At 44.9% G+C, this 20,160-nt stretch overlaps 1 protein-coding gene across 34 annotated transcripts in view; it reads left to right on the top strand.

The window, feature by feature from the left end:
* The window catches only part of SORBS1 (sorbin and SH3 domain containing 1), a 270,925-nt gene that overhangs the window by 169,671 nt on the left and 81,094 nt on the right, over window positions 1-20,160 (top strand). For all 34 annotated transcript variants that reach the window (XM_061634693.1, XM_061634692.1, XM_061634696.1 and 31 more), the window contains 3 exons: window positions 9-56; window positions 4,397-4,526; window positions 12,784-12,898. In XM_061634693.1, coding sequence (XP_061490677.1) covers window positions 9-56; window positions 4,397-4,526; window positions 12,784-12,898 — 293 coding nt within the window. The remainder of the gene's footprint in view (window positions 1-8; window positions 57-4,396; window positions 4,527-12,783; window positions 12,899-20,160) is intronic.

Genomic DNA, 20,160 nt, shown 5'->3' on the forward strand with positions numbered 1-20,160 from the left:
TCTTCCAGATGAAGATTCTGATTCCTATTTGCCTCAATACTCGTTTTACAAAGACTGTAAGTAACTGATGCTTCAGTGCTCACAATGCTCTTATATAAATGCTAAAGATTATAAATGGTAAGAAAGAGAAAGTGTTGCTGGACTGCTAAGTACATTCCATTACAGCTGGAACATAAGAAATGACTGCTGGATCAGGCCAGTGGCCCATCTAGTCGTGCAGCCTATTTTCACAATGGTTAACCAGATGCTTATGGGAAGCCCACAAGCAGGTCAAGAGTGCTAAAGCACTCTGGTTTCCAGCAACTGGTATTCAAAAGCATATTGCCGCTGACCATGGAGGAAGAGTGTAGCCATCATGGCTAGTAGCCATTGATAGCCTTATGCACTGTGAATTTGTCTAATGGTCTTTTAAAGCCATTTGAGTTGGTGGCCATCACTGCCTCCTGTGGGAGCAAATTCCATAGTTTAACCATGCTGCACTGGGTGTCCTGAATTCTCCCAACATTCAGCTTCATTGGATGTCCGTGAGTTCTAGAGTTTTGAGAGAGGGAGGATGAACCATTGGTTCTCACCTGAAAGGTGATTTTACTGAATGCCAGTCCATCATGTCGGTTAACTTGCCATCTGGTGTTCAAGGTCAAGAAATGCACTGTCAGTTTGAGGACGTAGTCAGGCATCACTGGCTTGTAGACCCCATTTCATTTTCAGACGAGTCCCCTAGCAATATCACAGGCGAACCTGTGTTTAGACATGCAAAGGAAGAGAAAAGCCAGAAAAGCACATAAAGCAACAGAGCACAATAGCAAGCAAGCAATGTCTAGCCACCTGGCCGGGATGTGATGACTACCTCCCTACATGAGTGGTTGGCAAATCTAGGTGCCTGAAGCCTTGTGAGAGAAAAAAAACTGGGAAATAAAAGAACAAAAATGGCAGTGTGACATAGTCTTGGGTAACATGCTTTTTTTAAAAATAGGGGACAGGAACAAAGGACTGTACCATAACAATATATATAAAAGGAACTTGTATGGACTTGGTGGCTGTGCCGTGATGGAACCGGGTGGGCCATGATGGACTGGCATCCAGTAAAATCACCTTTTAGGTGAGAACCAATTATTCATTTTCCCTGGATGTCAGTCCATCACATGGGACATACCAAAGCCAGCCCAGTCAGGTGGTTCGGATTGAGCCAGCTAGGTTAGTGGAACTGCTTGCTGCAGAACCCTCCTCCTGAAGGAAGCTTCTGCAGATGTGCAGAGGTCTACCTTGTAATGTCTGATAAAGGTTGATGGAGAAGACCGGTTAGCTCCTCAGAGGAGTGCTGGTTGTGAAGGCAGCCATAGTAGAGACCCACTTTGTCAAGGTGCTCCATCACTCCCTGTTATGGTGGGAGACTGAGAGCGTCATATGCCCTCTGGATGCATAGTCTTAGCCATCTAGCCAGAGTTGTTACAGATGCCTTCTTGCCTGAAGACCTGATGTGGACTGAGATGAACAGGGCCTCTGTAGTCCTGAGGTCCTTGGTTTGGTTGATATAGGTCATTAGTGCTGATGTCTAGTCAGTGTAAGTCCTTTTCCTTCTGGGGGACTGGGTTTGGGCAGGAGGAAGATAAGACCAGCTCCTGCTCTCTGTGAAAGTTTGTATTTATTGTGAGGACAACAGATGGATCCGTTCTGAGGACCACTCAGTCATCATGGAAGATACAGAGGTGTTGTGCTATGGATAGTGCCCCAAACTCTGAGATGTGTCTAGCTGTGGTGATGTTGATGAGGAAGAGGACCTTGTATGAGACAATCTGGAGAGATATGATGTCCAAAAGTTCAAATGGGAGCTGTTGCAGAGCCTGCAGGACCTTTTCTAGATCCCGTGATGAGTAGTGATGGATTACTGGGATGTGTGAAGCAGCTGAACCCTTCAGAAAGCAATGTATCAGTGGATGAGTGCCAACTGGTTGCTTCAACATGGCGGAGAGGAGTGCCGATATGACAGATGCCTGCCTCTGTAGCATACTGACCTTCAGCCTAGCTGAAAGTCCCTGTACAAGAATTTCAGTCGCTTCTGAATGGTAGTCTTGGAGAGATGGATGTGCCTGGCATTGCACCAGCAGGCAAAGGCCTTTGAGATCACATGATAGGTCCTTGTTGTGGACGGTATCCGAGATTTGAGGATGATATCTATTACTGCCTTCCCCAGCCCAGACTGTTTCAAACTTCTCCGTTTAAGCTTCAGCCAGTCTAGGTCCAGATGCCAGCAGCTCTGGTCTGTGAAGCAGCTGCCATGGGTCCTCTGACAAGATGGGCGTCGTGGCCAGCAGAGTGTGATCAGGACAAGATGAGCCCTTTCCTCTCTCACCTTCTACAGGGCGCGACCAGGAGAGGCAGCAATGGAAAGGCATACAGGAGACCCAGTGGCCAGGGCTTTGATAGGGTGTCCATATCCTCTGCTTCTGTTGACTGGTGTCTCACATAGAAGCAGGGAACCTGATGGTTCTGAGCTGTCATGAACAGGTCCAGGTCTAGCTGTCCGCACCTTGGAACACCTGGGGGTGAAGGTGCCATTCTCCTGCAAGAACCTGCTGGTGACTGAGCCAGTTGGCCATGAAGTTTATCCGTCCAGTGAGATTCTGCTGTCAGTGATGTGAGGTGGGTCTCTGCCCAGTCCAGGAGAAGAGTGGACTCTGCTTGGAGACTCCTTGAGTGTATTCCTCTCTGCCTGTTGATGTGTACCTTCAGCGTAGTGTTGTCGGTATAGAGCAGATAGAACACCTGACTGAAATGAATGAGGGCTAGGCAGGTTGTCCTCAGCTCCAGCCAGTTGATGCTGTGTCTCACTTCTGTTTTGGACCAGGTCCCTTGAACAAACTCCAAGTTGCAGTGGGCTCCCCAGCCAGAGAGATTTGCATCCATGGTTGTGAGAATCCTTGGGGGATCTTTGAATGGGGTTCCCATTTGAAGAGTATCCACTAGAGGAAAGATTGGTGAAGATCTGTGGGCAGGGGGATCGGTTTGTGTCATAACCTCGTGATGTCAGCCTGGTAGGTAAGCAAGGCCCATTGGAGAGGTTTTATTTATTTATTTCCCACCATTCCTTCCAGTCTTGTGTGGTGGTAGGTCTATGGAACTATCTGAATGGTGGATATGAGTAGTCCTAGGGCCTTGTTGAGTATCATGATGTCTGCTGAGCTACTTAGGTGGAGAGCTGCTGCCATATCTACCATAGAGTGAATCCTTTCTGGGATGAGGAGCATCAGGCCCTGCCTGGTGTTCTGTATTGCTCCCAGATGCTGGAGCCACTGAGAAGGCACTAGTTGACTCTTCTCATATTTGACCAGAAAACCATACTGCTGGAGTACAGAAATACTCTGTTGGCGTGTTCTTGGGCGCTCGCAGGGTGTCCGCCTGAACTAAAACATTGTTGAGATATGGGTAGATGCGTACCCCCTGAGGGCATAGATAGACCTTTGGCACTGATTAGAGGCTGAAGGGGAGTGCCTGGTATTGGAAGTGTTGCTGCCCGAATGAGAACCTGAGGAATCTCCTGTGTGAAAGAAAGACCGGAACATGAAGCTAGGCATCCTTCAGGTCTATCAAAGCTAGGAATTCATCTTCCTGAAGTGCTCCCTTAATGGAGCTCAGGGATTCCATCCTGAATTTGCACAATTTTACAAAATGGCTGAGGTATTTGAGGTTTAAATCACCCTCTAGGAGGAATCTTGTTTGGGAACTGTGAATAAGATTTAAACATATGAGAAGTGTTCTGCCAGTTTGAGCTCCTCGATGGCACAAATGTCCCTCAGGTGTTGTATGGCTGCTTCCATGATTGATTTCTTTTCTGGATCCCTGGGTCTTGGGGATGGTAGGTATCTCAGAGCTGGGCAGTATTGAATTTTATAGAGTAGCCCCCCACAATAAATTACAGCACCCAGGCATCTGTCTTGATGGCCCTCCAGGCAGGGGTGAACTGCAGGAGTTGCCCCCCCTACCCTCAAATGACTTACTCTAACCTACAGTGCATTTCCTGTCCTTGGACATCAGATGGCGGACTAACCTACGTGATGGACTAGTGTTATATGAGAGAGGGAGAGGGAGGAGGGGAGAGAGGGGGGAGAGAAACTTTTCTCTATCCACTTTCTCCTAGCTATGTGTAATTTTATACACCTCTATCAAGCACCTCTTACTCACCTTTCCGCAAAATTAAAAAGCAGTTGCTTCATCTTCTTGATCATTTTGGTTGCTCTTTTCAGAACCTTTTCCAGGTCTACAATATTGTTTTTATGGTGAGCTGGAAAATCATAGGCCTTCTAGAATGCAAAAATCCTTTAACATTTTGGAACATTGATCCCATTGTTTTCCTTCCCGACTTACCCCCCAAAAATATTTTTTAATGCTTCATTTGCAGCAAGAACACAGACTTCGGTACCCCGTTCCAAGAGTGAGAATGACACTATTGATATGGAGAAGGTGGTCAAGAGATCTGCCACTTTGCCACTTCCAGCTCGTTCCTCTTCTCTTAAACCGAGCACTGAAAGGTAACCCTTGCTGAGAACCATTCACGTCCATATTGGACGACTAATCTATAGCTCAGTGTGTCTACTGATTTGACAATAATTACAGTAGTAGTGGATTATGTTTCCATTATTGATTATTAATCTGTCATTTATTCACACACACTGAATCTAAACACATTTGCTTACTATATCCCTTTGATCTGCATCCAGATATCCAGAATGAAATATGATTGTTAGGTTTCCTGCTATCAAGAAAGAAGCAACAGGCAAATTATCTGTAGATGCTACAGGTCACTCCACTACCACCACCTGAATATACAGGAGCAAAGCAGAGTCTAGAAGTACTCTGAACCTGCGAACTTGGCTAATCATCAGTTGAGTGAAATTGCTAGAACATTCATACCTGGGGTGTAAAATTGCAGCCTAATTCTGCCAATCCAAGATATTCTTGTTACTGACTATTCCTTAAATTCATTGGGAATGCTTTCAAACCACCAAGGTTAGGCTGTTATAGGTGAGGAAAAAAAGACTTACTTAGAAGTTGCAGCCTTCTGTTTAAACTAAAAGCAGCTTAAAGCTAGTCTAGTTTGTGCAGACTGGAGTGCAAGGCATCACTTATAGGAGAACCTGCACTGTTAAAAGTGTGTTGTGTCATAAAAATAAAGTAAAAGTTAGTTAGCTTTTCTTAGTATCATCAGTAAAAGTTTTTAAACAGACCTCTCTCTCCTGAAGGAAGGCTGAATTAATCCCCTAGGAGTAACTCTCCACATGACAGTTGAGCCACCAGCCTCACTTAGGGCTTGTTTACATGCGAGAAAAATCTGCATCTGGTGCTTTTTGCAGATCCTTTTAATTTGGACCGTTTACTTGACGTTTTAGCCAATGCCCGTGCATTCTACTGCTTTTGCCTTTAACTCCGGATTAAATGGATGTGACAAAAACCTGAATTTGCTTTTAAAATCTGCTCCTGCTTCTACCGTGTATTACCTTTTAAGTGCCTTTTTTTGGCTGCTCAGTTTCTTCGCCATTAGATCCCCCTTTTCTCCGCCCCTTTAACTGTCTCTGGGCATCATTTTGTTTCCTGTCCTTGATGAAGCAACTTCCAGTTGCTCTCGCCTTCATTTCTCCCGCTTCCTCCCACTTCCCCCCCAATCCTCCCCCGCTCCTTTAAACAAAATCTACACCAACTCCCCGAGGGTAGTAGGGCTGGTGCTCGTAAAATTCCTTCCTCGGAGCTGTGGTTTTGGTGCTGTTGTTTACGTCTAGTGTGTGTGTGTGAGAGAGAGAGAGTGAGAAAGTGTGTGTGTGGAGGACCTCTTCTGCCTTGTAGCATCCCTCCGCTACCTTGCAAAGCTGGATCTTTCCCCCCCTTCGGGCTGATGCATACGCCCTTTTCACAGCCACGGCGATTGGAGGCTGGCGAAGGTGCCGCTGGGGTAATTTATAAGCGCCCAAAAGTGCAGGGGAAAGGTGAGCTGCTGTGGCGTCTCATCCCAGCATCTGCTCCACTCACGGAGAGCGATAATATTAAACGGTCAATGCTTCCTTTAGTAGCTGCTTTTAATGTCTCTCTAAAGATAATTGTTTGGGGTTTTTTTATGTTTCCCAGAACGCATGCTGAGGCTTGTCCTGGGGTGCCAAAGGCACACCAGTCTTGCGGAGGGACAGCCAGTCACGGGTGGGAGCGATTCCCTTTCTTTCAAGCACCTATTCCTTCATTTAGGGAAACACCACCCCTTCCCCGCCTCCGCAGTTAACATGTTAATGTGTGGGCGCAGCAACAAAGAAACGCAGGTAGCAATAAATGCACACGCGTGTGAATGCTACAAAGAAAAACAGCCAATTTATTCGTAGCGAGGGCAGAAGTATGTGAACTGTCAAAATCAATTGCGATGGAAAAAGCAGCATTTTTAATGTGGATCTTGGGTCCCATGTAAACAAGCCCTTAGTCAGCTACCTTTGTTCACTTTTCATTGTTTACTTCCCATCCCCAGGGGCTTAACTGACTGAGAGCAGGAATTTAAACCACACTCCCTGAACTCATTGGCTGGCAGTGTAAGCCGGGAGGAACCAGCCACACATACACATTTAGAAGAACCTAGCGAGGGAGCCTGCTCCACAATCTAGAGAGAGCCCCCAGCTGACAAAGCATCAAGGCGAGCTAAGCAGCAGAGTGAGAAGGCCAGGCAACCCACTCTGCCCATCTGTTTCCTGAAACCAATGCTTTCAATACATTAACTCAATAAGCTATAAAAAAACATGCAGGTAGGAAGCCAGCAGGGGTGTGGAGGCTTCCCAGTGTTTTGCACTGACTGTAACATGTATGACTATCTGCCTGTTAGACAGAAGTCATGGGTATACCCTCGTGCATTGAGCTGCTGGCTGGCTGAGAACAAGTTTGCTTCCTTGAGACCAAGGTGGCTGACTTGGAGAAGCTGAGAGAGGCAGAGAGGTTTGTGGATGAGGCCTTTGGGGACATAATAATAATAATAATAATAATAATAATAATAATAATAATAATAATTTAATTTGTGGGTCGCCTATCTGGCCAATGGCCACTCTAGGCGACGTACAATTTAACAACAATACATTACATCATAATAAAATACATCATAAAATACAATATAACAATAAAACAGTTCCAGTACAGAGTAGTAGGCTATTGGTCGTAAAAATTTAACCCTCCCCGTAAGTCCCAAAGGCCTGTCTGAAGAGCCAGGTCTTCAAAGCTTGGCGGAATACATTCAGGGAAGGGGCATGTCGAAGGTCATACGGGAGGGAGTTCCATTATAGCTGTGTTCTACTCCCATGATGATAGTTCTCCTGCTATCATGGAGAATGTCGGCCTCAGGGAAGGAGAGCATCTATCTGAGGAAGAGGGAAATGATCCCTTAGAAGAGACCCATTCCTTGGGGGATGAGCAGATATCATCTCATGCTGATACTTCTCTGGGGGGTGGAGAGATCCTAGTAGTGGGTGATTCAGTCATTAGGAAAATAGATGGTGGTGTGTGTGTAAAGGATGTGCAAACCACAGGGTGATTTGTCTGCCTGGCGTGAAGGTTGTAGATGTCACCTGTTGTCAATATAGCTTGGTAGATAGTGCTGGGAAAGAGTCAGTAATCTTGGTGTGTGTTGGCACCAATGAGGTTTATTGTGAGGTCCTGGAAGCAAAATCTTGGTTGCTAGGTAGGATGCTGAAAGCCAGGACCTCTCTGTAATACTACAGGTTTCATGTGTAGGGCCAGCTAGACAGGCACAGCTTTGTAGTCTGAATGTGTGGATGAGACGATGGTGTTGGTAGGAGGAGTTTGAATTTGTTAGGTACTGGGGAACATTTTTGGACAGGACAGGCCTATGCAAAAGGAATGGGCTCCACTTGAACTGGGATGGAACCAGACTGCTGGTGTTTAAAATAAAAAAAAGTGTCAGAGCAGCTTTTAAGCTGATGAGGGTGGGGAAGCCAACAGCAGCTGAGGAGGGTCTGGTTTGGAACAAATCTCCCCCCTGAGATAGGCATAAAAATGATTAATGTTTAAATGGGGTAGGCCCAGAACTAGGCATTGTGAGTGCAGGGGCACAAGATAGCAATTCAGAGAGGCCAAAGTACCATAAGGCAAACCAAAAGAGCCAAAGACATTTGAAGAGAGACACTGTATATAAGGGTTTATACACTAATGCTTGAAGCCTCTGAGCTAATATGGCAGAACTGGAGTGCTTAGTGTTAGAGGACAGCACTGATTTAGTGAGCATGACTGAAACCTGTGGAACAAAGAAAACCAGTGGGACACAGTTATCCCTGGATATAAACTATATCGGAAGGACAGGGAAGGACATATGGGAGGTGCTGTTGTTCTATATGTAAAAGAAGGCATTGAATCCAGAAAGCTAGAAACCCCCAAAGAGGCAGACTCCTCCACAGAATAGTTGTGGGTGGTGATACCCGGCCCCAAAAGTAATTTAGTACTGGGGACGTTCTATCATCCCCCTGACCAAAATGCTGAGAGAGATCTTCAGATGAAAAATGAAATCGAGGAATCATCCAAACTAGGAAATGTTGTAGTAATGGGTGACTTCAGCTGCCCTGACACAGACTGGCTACATTTGCGTTCCAGTCATAACAAAGAGGTAACATTTATAGATACTCTAAATGAGTGTGCCCTAGAACAGTTGGTGAGTGGAACCGACCAGAGGGATGGTGACCCTGGACTTAATCTTAAGTAGCGTCCAGGACCTGGTGTGAGATGTAAGTATTGTCAAACTAATTGGGAGCAATAGCATAGTGCTATTAAATTAAGCATACATTTAAATGGCCAATTGCCAAGAAAATCTATTACAGTCATGTCTGACTTCAAGAGAGGAAACTTCCACCAAATGAAACGATTGGTAAAAAGAAAGTTGAAAGGCAAAGTCCAGAGGGTCAAATGACTCCCAAATGCTTGCGAGTTGTTTAAAAACACAATATTAGATGCTTGACTAGAGTGTATACTGCAGATCAGAAAAGATACAATCTGGTTCAAGAGGATGCTGGCGTGGTTAATGAGCAGAGTCAAAGAAGCTATTAAATGCAAGAAGGCTTCCTTCAAAAAATGGAATGAGGAGAATAAAAATGAACACAAACTGGCAAAAAGAGTGCAAGCAGACAATAAGTGATGCTAAGAATTTGAGGAGTACATTGCAAAGAAACAAAACAACAACCACAAAAATTATTTAAATACATTCGAAGCAGGAGACTGTCTAGGGAGGCAGTTGGACCCTTGGATGATATCTGTCTTCACAGTGGAGGATGTAGGGCAAGTCCCTGTGCCTGAACTAACTTTTGCAGGAAGGGAGTCTGAAGAACTGAGGCAAAGAGTGGTGACAAGAGATGAAGTTCTAGGCTGAATAAACAAAATAAAAGCTAACACACTGCCAGGTCCAGATTGCATTCACCCAAGAGTTCTCAAATAACTCAAATGTGAGATTGCTGATCTTCTAACAAAAATATGTAACTTATCCCGCAAATTCCCCTCCATACCCCGGGGGGAATCCTGGAAATTACAGGCCTGTTAGCTTAATGTCTGTCCTGTGAAAACTGGTAGAAAGTATTGTTAAAGACAAAATAACCAAGCATATAGAAGAGCAAGCCTTGCTGAAGCAGAACAAGCATGGCTTCTGCAAGGGTAAGTCCTGTCTCACTTACCTATTAGAGTTCTTTGAGACTGTCAACAAGCATATAGACGTAGGTGATCTGGTTGACATATTGTACTTGGACTTTCAAAAAGCTTTAAACAAGGTACCTCTCCAAAGACTCCTGAATAAGGTTAGCAGTCATGGAACAAGAGGAGAGGTCCTTTTGTGGATCAGGAATAGATTAAGTAGCAGGAAGCAAAGAGTATGTCCTGCCCAGAGCGAGACTCACGAGACGAGGATGGAATCAATTCCTGTTTTATTAAAGTAACATTGAAGGCAATACATTTCATAGGCACACTATGCTAGCTCACTGCAATCCCTAACTAGGCTACCTAAGTAAACTCTGCAGCGTGTGAAGGAAGTTGAGTCAGCACCCCAGTCAGGGGGGAGCAGGCTTAAGTAGGAAAGGTCTTCATCCTTAATCTCTGACTCCTTCGAAGAACCTCCCTCTGACCGAAGCGCTTCTCCCGGCGTCTGGCATGGGGCGAAAGGGGGCATACCTCCGCTGGCTCATCTGGCAATACAGCCTCGATAGGTGCTGTCTCAGCTTCAGGAGGTAGGGAAGCGGTTGACGTGCCAAGGGGGGAGCTCGGGGGGGTGGAGTTTGCACGCGTGCCAAGACATCCCCCAACGGCTTTATGGGGGCTTCTGGAAGCTGAGCGTGGTCTTCTTCGGCGGGAGCACTGTCCGTTGGAACTGGCACAGTGTCAGACACCCCCCTCCCGCCTCTTCCTCCAGAGTCTCAACACCCTCTGATCCTTCCCCTTGCTCTAGCAGCCAGCACTGACGCTCATCCAACCCCCCTCCTTGATCCTCCTGAGAATGCTGAGGCTCGACAGAGTAGGAATAAATGGACTTTTCTCCCAGAGAAGGACTGTATAAAGTGCAGTCTCTCAAGGATCAGTATTAGGACTGGTGCTATTTAACTTGTTCATAAATAATCTAGAGTTAGGGGTGAGCAGTGAGGTGACCAAGTTTGCTGATGATAGTAAATTGTTCAGAGTTGTTAAAACAAAAAGGAGTTGCAAAGAGATCCAAAAGATCTCTCCAAACTGAGTGAATGGGCAGTAAAATGGTGAATGCAGTTCAGGGAAAACAACTGTAAAATTATGCATACTTTCACATATATGCTCATGAGGTCTGAACTGGTGGTGACTGCACAAGATCTTTGGATCGTGGTGGATAGCTCAATGAAAATGTTGACCCAGTATGCCTCAGCTGTGAAAAAGGCAAATTCCATGCTAGGGGTCATTAGGAAAGGTATCAAAAATAAAACTGCTGATATTGTAATGCCATTATGTAAATTTATGGTGTGGCTTCATTTGGAATACTGTGTACAGTTCTGGTTACCTTACCTCAAAAAGGATATTATAGAGTTGGAAAAGGTTCATAAAAGGGCAACTGAAGTGATCAAGGGGTTGGAGCAACTCCCCGTTGAGGAAAGGTTGCAGCATTTGGGGCTTTTTAGTTTAGAGAAAAGGCAAGTGAGGTGACATGCTAGAAGTGTATAAAATAATGCATGGCATGGAGAAAGCAGATAGAGAAATGTTTTTTTCCCACCCTCTCATAACACTAGAACTCATGGTCATCCAATGAAGCTGAATGTTGCAAGATTCAGGACAGATAAAAAAAAGTACTTCTTCACACAGTACAGAGTTAACCTGTGGAGTTTATTCCCACAAGAGGCAGTCATGGCCACCAACTTGGAAGCCTTTAAAAGAGGATTAGACAAATTCAGGGAGGAAAAGGCTCTCAGTGCCTACCAGCCATGACCTCGGCCTCCGTAGGTGGAGGCAGTGTGCTTCCCAGTGGCAGTGGCTGGAAACTGCAGGCAGGGAGAGTGCTCTTTGCACTTGGGTCCGGCTTCTGCGTTTCCCATGGGTAACTGGCTGGACACTGAGAACAGGATGCTGGAGTAGATGGGCCACTGGCCTGATCCAGCAGGCTCTTCTTAGGTTCTTATGTTTACATTAATAATGATTTTTAACAAATCCTATGTTCTTGAAGATAAATATATAAATACTTGGTTATATCTGTTGATCCAAGAAACTGCATACATAGTTGCTATAAACTCTTTAGTTTCTTCCATTGCTTTTCTCTCCCAAAATCGGTCTTTTAGAATTAATCTTATACCCAGATACTGTATTCCTTGACTTTGTTTTTTAAAAATATATGTTCCTTGATATTCTTAATACTTCTAAAAGTGAAAGTTAGGGGTCTTTCAATATTATATTGGTTCCTTATAGATTTATCTTAAAAGACAGAAGATCTAATCTTACACCAAATATCATACCTGAAGCTCCAATAAAAATGGTGAACATTTCTTAATCTCATTCAGTCTTTATTGCATCACCAATTATGTCATCACAGTTAGGTTATTACAATTATTGTGTCACCAGTTAGATCATTGCAACATAATTAAAAATTACTGCCCAAAGTAAACAAGCAACAGATTGCACATAAACAGTCTGCATATTGAAAAGTCATCTCTGCATATATACATTATTACAGTTTAGTGCAGTTTTTTATGAGCTCCTAGACTACATAGTTAGTATTTTATTTGTGTTTGATTAGGTCTCTTGTGCAATTTAGGATAAATGACTATTTCTAAATTATTCACATAGCACTTTCAGTGCACATTCATCGTATTTCCAGATAGGCTACTAGCATTCTCATTCCAGATTGCCATACACAGGATCTTTTCAGTGGGAGTGTTCTTAATTGTGCCACCTATTTTGTCACGCCTCAGAGTTTTTCCTCAATGCAAGTCCATGTGTGTTATACAAAGTTTAGCACAGGCATTCCAGTGAGAAAGGAGAGGTGACTGTATACTTTGTGCATGTATTTATTTCCAAACATGAGGTAGTAATTACAGCTTGCTTAATGGACTCCAGAACATTTTTGACAACTAGAATTATTCTCTGGCAAATAAGTGAAAAGGAATTCAAAGAAATTCTCCATAGCTCTTTATAATAATTTGAACTTGCAGCGCTCAGAGCCTGATTCTACTTTTGATTAAAATATTATGTCATTATCATTAAACTAAGATTAACTTCTCAAAGAAAATATTCATTTTTGTAACAACAACAAACTATATTTCCCCCCAGGAATGATTGGGAGCCTCCGGACAAGAAGGTGGACACAAGAAAATACCGAGCTGAACCTAAAAGCATTTATGAATATCAGCCAGGGAGGTCCTCTGTTCTGAACAATGAAAAATTGGTAATGTTAATTTTATCTTACCCGTATGTTTTTCCCCCTCCTGCACTGCTGGCATGCTTTCATGTGGCTAACTTTTATGTTCTTGTTTTTAAGTTTCTGTCTAAACTACATTTAACATCTTAATGTTCTCTATCCTGTTCAAAAAAAGCTGGTGAATAAGCCAAAGGTACTCAGCCTTTGCAAGTTCTTTGAGTGTGTTGAGTGTGGTTCACTTGCAAAATACATAAGAATCCATGTTTGACATCACAATCTGTTGGATGGTGGGCCTCGTTTTAATGCCTTGTATTACTGGTGCATTCAGTGTGAGATTTAAGCAGCTGTGAATTTTAAATTGGTTGGGTAGGATAGAGCTTCTAACATTAAGCTAAAGCAGGCTTGGCTGGTTCTTCTCCTTTGCTGTTGGGCCCTGTGGGTGGGAACATGGGAAGCTGCCTTATATTGAATCAGACCATTAGTCCTTTTAGGTCAATATTGTATACTGACCTCAGTAGACAATACTGTGCTAGATGGACCAATACACTGACTGACAGCAGCCCAGGGTTTCAAATGGAGGACATCTCAAGCCCTACTTGATGATGCTGGGGATTGAACCTGGGATCTTTTGTATTCAAAGCAGAATGTCTACCACCAAGTAACAACCATTGAGTTTTGGTTTCATAAACTCACCTGTTCACCACTGGCAAGTATTCCTTCTCCATACAGCAAGTGTCCTGGACAAAAGCTCTGCTTGTGGGCTGGGGCTGACGGAAGGCATAGTCCAAAATATTTGGAGGGCACCAGGTTGTTGGAGGCTATTCTAGAGTCACTGCCACAATCATGGGCTAAATGTGCCATAGAGCATCTACTTTGTATGCAGAAGGTCTTAGGCTCCTAGCCAATCTGCTGCTGCTGCTGCTACACACCTCACTGGACTCCCGCACACTTTGTCGCCCCCCCCTTGGTCAGCAGCAGCAACCCACAGTGTTGGGAAGCCAGGAGATCAAAGGAGCCCTATCCACACTGCCCCACCAGCTGCTAATATTCTGAACGATGCCCTACACAGGGACAAAAGAAATTTCCAATATTCATGACTGGGCAGATCATCACTCAAAGAACTTCTGTTATGGGTAAGCAGCTTGTCCCCTTAGTCCTTGCCATCCAAACCAGAATCAGAAATCATTGTTTGAAGCGGGTTTCTGATTCTGGTTTGCAGGGCAAATGTTAGCATAGTTTGTGACTGTTAGAGCTAAAGAGGAAATTACAAGGAAAACTGCATGCAAAGGGGGAATACTCCACAATTTTGTCTGAATCAAGTCATTGGCCCAGTTCACACATAACACTAAGCCAGACCATGGCTAGGTGTGAATGAGTGAGTGTGCAGGTGTAAAGTGGAAAAATTGTGGCTGCTTTGCTCCTTCCTGGCCCTGTGGTTCTGGGTGATACAACAGGGCCAGGGGAGGAGCAAAACAGCTGCAATTTTTCCTCTGTGTTTATGCTTAGTCATGGTTTGGTTTAGCATTATGTGTGAACCAGGTCACCATATCATCATCATTGTCTATGTGTTGATTTTTGAGCAGTACTATATTTTTTAGGCTTTATTTAACCGGAGGTATGCCTGTTTGTGTCTTAGATACTTATTTAATTCCTCTGTAAAAATAGTTAGCAATAATTTTGTTTATGTATTTTTATAAATTCCCTCGCTATTCAGGGATTTTTTTAAAAAAACAACCATAATTTTCAAATCAACATGTTAAAAAGGCTGTACAGCAAATTAAAATCAAATATGTACAGTCAAAACAATGTATAATAAAAATATTGGCACATTCCAGTCGCATGCTACATCCTCCTCAGCAGCCTCTTAATGAGGCCGGATTCTTCAGATAATATAATTTTTAAAAAACCAGATTCAAATTATTCTGATATTAAGGGAAGAGGAGAATACACCTGAAGTCAAAGTTTTGTATTTAGGGAAATTGAACACGTTTAGCATTTATGTAACTGATCTGAGCGTTCAAAGACTTCTCATACATTATCTCTGTAATCCAGGGGTGGGGAACTGCCAACCTACAGGCTAATCAGGCCTGGCTTGAGTCCAAAGGCTGTTTCCCATAAACCATGCTCACCTGCCCCAAATCTAACATCATACGTGATATCAGATGTGGAGCAGGTATTGATGTGTCTAGAAAGGAACAATCAGGAGCATGAAGGTAGCTCCCAATTGTTCCTTTGTTAAGTGGCGTTTCCAGTCAGCACTGATCAGCTGATCAGCACCAGCAGGGAGCCCCACGGGACGGAGTATACAGCCAAGCTGTTTGGATTCCTCCAGTGCTTTGAATCAAATCTGCTTCCTCCGCAGAGGGAAAAATACTCTGTTTAAAAAGGGATAATTTCTCCCTCTGCAGAGGAAGTGCTTTTAATCCAATTTATTTCCTCTGGAGAGAGAAAAATGCACTGTTTAAAAATGCTCTGCAGTCCTTGCAGCATAGGGATGAATATATAACATAACATTAATGATCTAGAATATGTTGAAATGTAACATATACAGAAACAAAATTAATAACTTTGTTTACTCTTTTGATCCATATAGGCAATTATTCATCATCATCATTATTTTTAAAAATCTACTTCTTAATAAATCCTATATTTCCATTTGTATTTAAGGAATGATAGCAGTGTCCATGACCTAGTGTTGATGGGCTGGGTCCGGATATAATACCTTGATCTTTATTCCATTTACTTCTGTGGAATTTTATTCTAACTAAAGATCAAATTTGACATTATGAATAAATGAATGACATTATAGCAGTAGCTGCATCAGTTTATTCACATATCTATCCCATTGATATACAAGTGGGAATTGGTGAGGTCTTAATTTAGGCTGTAATCCAATACATACTTACCTGGGAGTAAATCCCATTGAACCTAGTGGAGCTTATTTCTGAGTAGACATGAATTAGATTGCAGCATGATGCCATCTTTCTAAGCTCCCACAAGTCCTCCAGGAATGGTTCTGGGTCACTGACCGCTTGTGGTGCCAAGGCACAAAATCTCTCCTGAAAAGCAAGAGAGTATACAGTATCAGGGATGTTGTTGCCCACACTTAGCACATGACAGGCTGAAAAGAAGACATTAGCCCCCAGGCACTCCAATACGAATTTCCTAATGAACACCATGATCTGCTCAGAGTGTGAAGACTGCTTGTTGATCACCTTTATAACTGCCTGGTTGTCATGCCAGAAACATAATTTTTTATTTGTGAATTCCTGCCTCCAAATGACAAATGCTGCCAATATGGGAAAAAACACAAGGAGTGTGGGTCCTTGGTGATCCCTTTTTTTGCCAGCATTTTGCTCACCAACAGCCCGAACCCCCAAGCATCCAGATGCACAAGGAGTTCTGTGGCTAAATCAAGCTGGTGTTGCCAGAATGATGCTCTGCTATAAGAGGCAAGGAAGGTTAACTAAACATCTAAATCCTGTTTTATGTTTTTTGTTAACCTAATCTGACGATGGGGCGAAGAAGGCATGAAGCTCTGGGATGCAGGCCAAAGCAAGTGTTGCAGTCATATGCAAATTTCCATCTAGCATGATTACTCCTGCCCTGGTTATGTTTCTAGCAGACTCCTGGAGACCTCACACCTGTGGGGGCCAGTGACCACGCTGGGCTCCCCCTTTTTCAGAAAGGAATGGATGTATATGCTCCAGCCACAGTTTGTCACCTGTTCGGTCCCAACATGTCTTATTGCATGCCTTCCTGTGGAATGCCTTGTCATAGTAAGGACGCCACATCACCTGCCTGTGCGCAAGCCCTGAGGACCACCATCAAGTGATCTAAGAGGTGCCAGCCACTTTTGGAATAAGCTACCTGTACCACCTCCATGAATACAGCTAAACCCTGCATCCAATTATCAAAGGATCTCTCAACAGGCTTGGCCCACTTGCATCTCCTCTTAGATCCCTTTTTGCCCCTGCCTTCCACAAGTTCAGGCTTTATCAGGATAAAAAAATCTACATAATTCCCATCCAAAATCCGTTCATGGATCTTGCAGGGGAGATGAATGTCGAGGAGCTCCTCACCATCCCCAAAAGTAGATCCACGGGTTGTTGGCTCAGCAGCCTCTGACCCATTCCCCCATACCTCCCCTGCGGAGTCTGATTCCCATCTCCTCCTCCAAGCCCATTCGGTCAAGCCTGGAACTGAAGAAAACACCCTCCAGTAGTAGGACTTAGGAGCTAATGACTCATCATCAGATGAGAAGGACTCATTTGAAGATCCTGCACTGTCTGATTCATCTCTCCTTCAACTCCTCCCCCTGTAGCGATGACTGGAGCAGCTTGGAGACCTGGTCACTCACCCTTCTCCACTGGATGACGCCCTCTGGTGATGGGACTGGTTTCCTTGAGGCCGCCTGGGTTGCCCTCCCTTGGTTGGAGTGGCCGTGGTCCCTGCAGCTGGTGTCTGAGGCGCAACCTCTAGCGGCTGGGAGCCTCCAGTGGGCACAACCGGCCTACCTGTTAGCTAAGCTGGGTGAGGACCGGAGATGTTGTTCAGGACCCCTTCCAGCTTTTCCCCACCTGTAGGATTTGGCAGGGCTGCTGCTACAGGCTGCACTCTCCTCCTTGCAACCTCTCTCTTGCGTGGGTGGGAAGGGAGGGTCTACTGGCAGCACCTGCTCTCTTCTTCGGGGCCATAATCTGCTAACCAAAACTAAAGAAGATACAGTCTTAGCATCAGGGATAAATGATAAAATTGGGGGAATGAACCTTGTATGACCTGCCCCCCATCTTCCATTGAAGAGAAGTATGATGATATCCAGACAACCCAAAGGGGCCTTTATACTAAGTCAGACCCGTGATTGATTTAGCTCAGTATATCTCCTCCTAGGATTGCATGTCCCAGTTACTAAGACCAGGGGTTCAGGCAGGAGTCTCTACCAGGCCTACCTGGAGTTGCTGGGGGTTGAATCTGGGAGCTTCTGCGTGCAAAGCAGATAGACGCTCTGCCACTGAACTATGGCCCTTCCCCTGTTGGACAAAAGAAGCCTCCTAAAATGTATTCCTATAGTCAGGGAGCATCCCCCCCAGCTGTAGTGTAGGCCTTGCAGCTACTCAGTATATACTGTTTGAATGCTGCTGCTGCTGCTGCTGCTGCTCCTCCTCCTCCTCCTCCTCCTACTACTACTACTACTACTACTACTACTACTACTACTACTAATGGAATCCCCCTGGATGCAAAGTGAATGCTTTGTCCAGCAAGGTGGCTTAGCCCGATTCTAGTGCCCCCACATGGAAGGATTAATTAGCACCCATCTGGAAATACCTTTAATTTCATGGCGGGGGGGGAGTAGGGCATTGGGTGGCTGGTGCCTTGTGATAAAAAACTGCCCCCCTCACCGATCACCCTCCCTGCGGCTGTATCATGACTGCTGGTCCCAAATGTGAGCCCGCCTGACTGACCATGCCCCTCCCTGTGGCTCTATCATGACTGCTGGTCCCAAATGTGAGCCCGCCTGACTGACCATGCCCCTCCCTGTGGCTCATAGCTGCACACCAAAGCTGCTGTTGTGGGGGACAATGCTCAGCCACTATACTTCCCGCATGCTGCTGCTAATTGTTCAGATGAGAAGGCAGGGGGCGAATGCACCCTAAGACTTGATGGGGCAGTTTAAGGATCCCCCAGGCTGCTGCAGTCACTTGGTGCTGAGCACTCAAAAGGCTTCCCTTTCCCTCGCTGAATCGGCAGACCAGCCTCCACAGGCTGAGGCGCTGCTTCCTCCGGCACCATGGTGTCACACTGACGTTAAACTCTGATGGGGTCCCACAGCGATCTTGAAGCCAGCGAGGGAGAGAGTCCACAGAAGCCAGGCTGGTGTCACACCAGGCCTTTTAAAGACTGAAGCGCTGCCCACCCACGAGATCCCACAGGGATCCCACGAGCACGTGGCTGTGCACAGAACATTGTTTTTGAGGGAAATAAACATTTAAATATGTATTTGGGTAGAAAATATGTAAGTATATGCATATTTATTTATATACAAATCCATATATATTTTGGAAGGATTCCCTTCCCTGTCTCCCAAATTACAAACTATTGTAAAAATGGAATGGAATGATGGGTAAAACATGTAAAAAGTATTATGGACTAGAAGTTGGCAGGTTACAAATATGGTTACAGCATTGTTTCAGCTTTGTTCAGTCCACAGAACGGTATAGAGCAGCTGAATGCGGAGCTTCTCCTGTACGAATTAAAGGTTTCCAGGTTTCCAGTGTTACATCATTGTTTTGGTTTTGTTTATAATAATAATAATAAAATTTTATTTATGAGTCGCCTATCTGGCCGAATTAACGGTCACTCTAGGCGATGTACATTTACATAGTAAAATACAATAAAAACCAATGAAAACCAAAACAGTAATTAATGTACCAGTATTAAAAGCAACCTACCCCAGAGATCCCATAGGCCTGCCTGAACAGCCAGGTCTTCAAGGCCCGGCGGACACCTATCAGGGAGGGGGCATGGCGAAGATCAAAAGGAAGGGAATTCCAGAGGGTAGGGGCCACAATCGAAAATGCCCTCTCTCTGGTCTGTACCAGCCTCGCTATCTTAACTGGTGGGACCGAGAGAAGGTCTTGTGTGGCTGATCTCGTCAGGCGGCATAATTGGTGATGCTGGAGGCGCTCCTTCAGATAAACTGGGCCGAAACCGTATAGGGCTTTGAAGGTCAACACCAACACCTTGAATTGGGCCCGGTAAACAACTGGTAGCCAGTGTAGATCTACTAACACTGGAGTGATATGATCACGGCGACGGCTGTTCTTAATCAAACGTGCCGCCGCATTCTGTATCAGTTGCAATTTCCGGACCGTTTTCAGGGGTAACCCCACGTAGAGCGCATTACAGTAGTCTAAGTGGGAGAAGACCAGGGCATGTATCACCCGTGGGAGCAGATGGGCAGGAAGGTAGGGTTGCAGTCTCCTTATCAGATGTAATTGATACCAAGCTGCCCAGCTGACTGCCGAGACCTGAGCCTCCATGGACAGCTGGGAGTCAAGAATGACCCCGAGGCTGCGGACCTGGTCTTTTAGGTGCAGTTTTTCCCCATTGAACACCAGGTCTATATCCCCCAATCTGCCACTGTCTCCCACGAGCAACACCTCGGTCTTGTCGGGATTTAGTTTCAGCCTATTCCTTCCCATCCATTCACTTACGGATTCCAGGCACTTGGAAATGGTGTCCACTGCCAACTCTGGTGAGGACTTAAATGGGAGATAGAGCTGAGTGCC

This window comes from Rhineura floridana, chromosome 7 (assembly GCF_030035675.1).
Source record: "Rhineura floridana isolate rRhiFlo1 chromosome 7, rRhiFlo1.hap2, whole genome shotgun sequence".
In the NCBI taxonomy this organism is placed as follows: domain Eukaryota; kingdom Metazoa; phylum Chordata; class Lepidosauria; order Squamata; family Rhineuridae; genus Rhineura; species Rhineura floridana.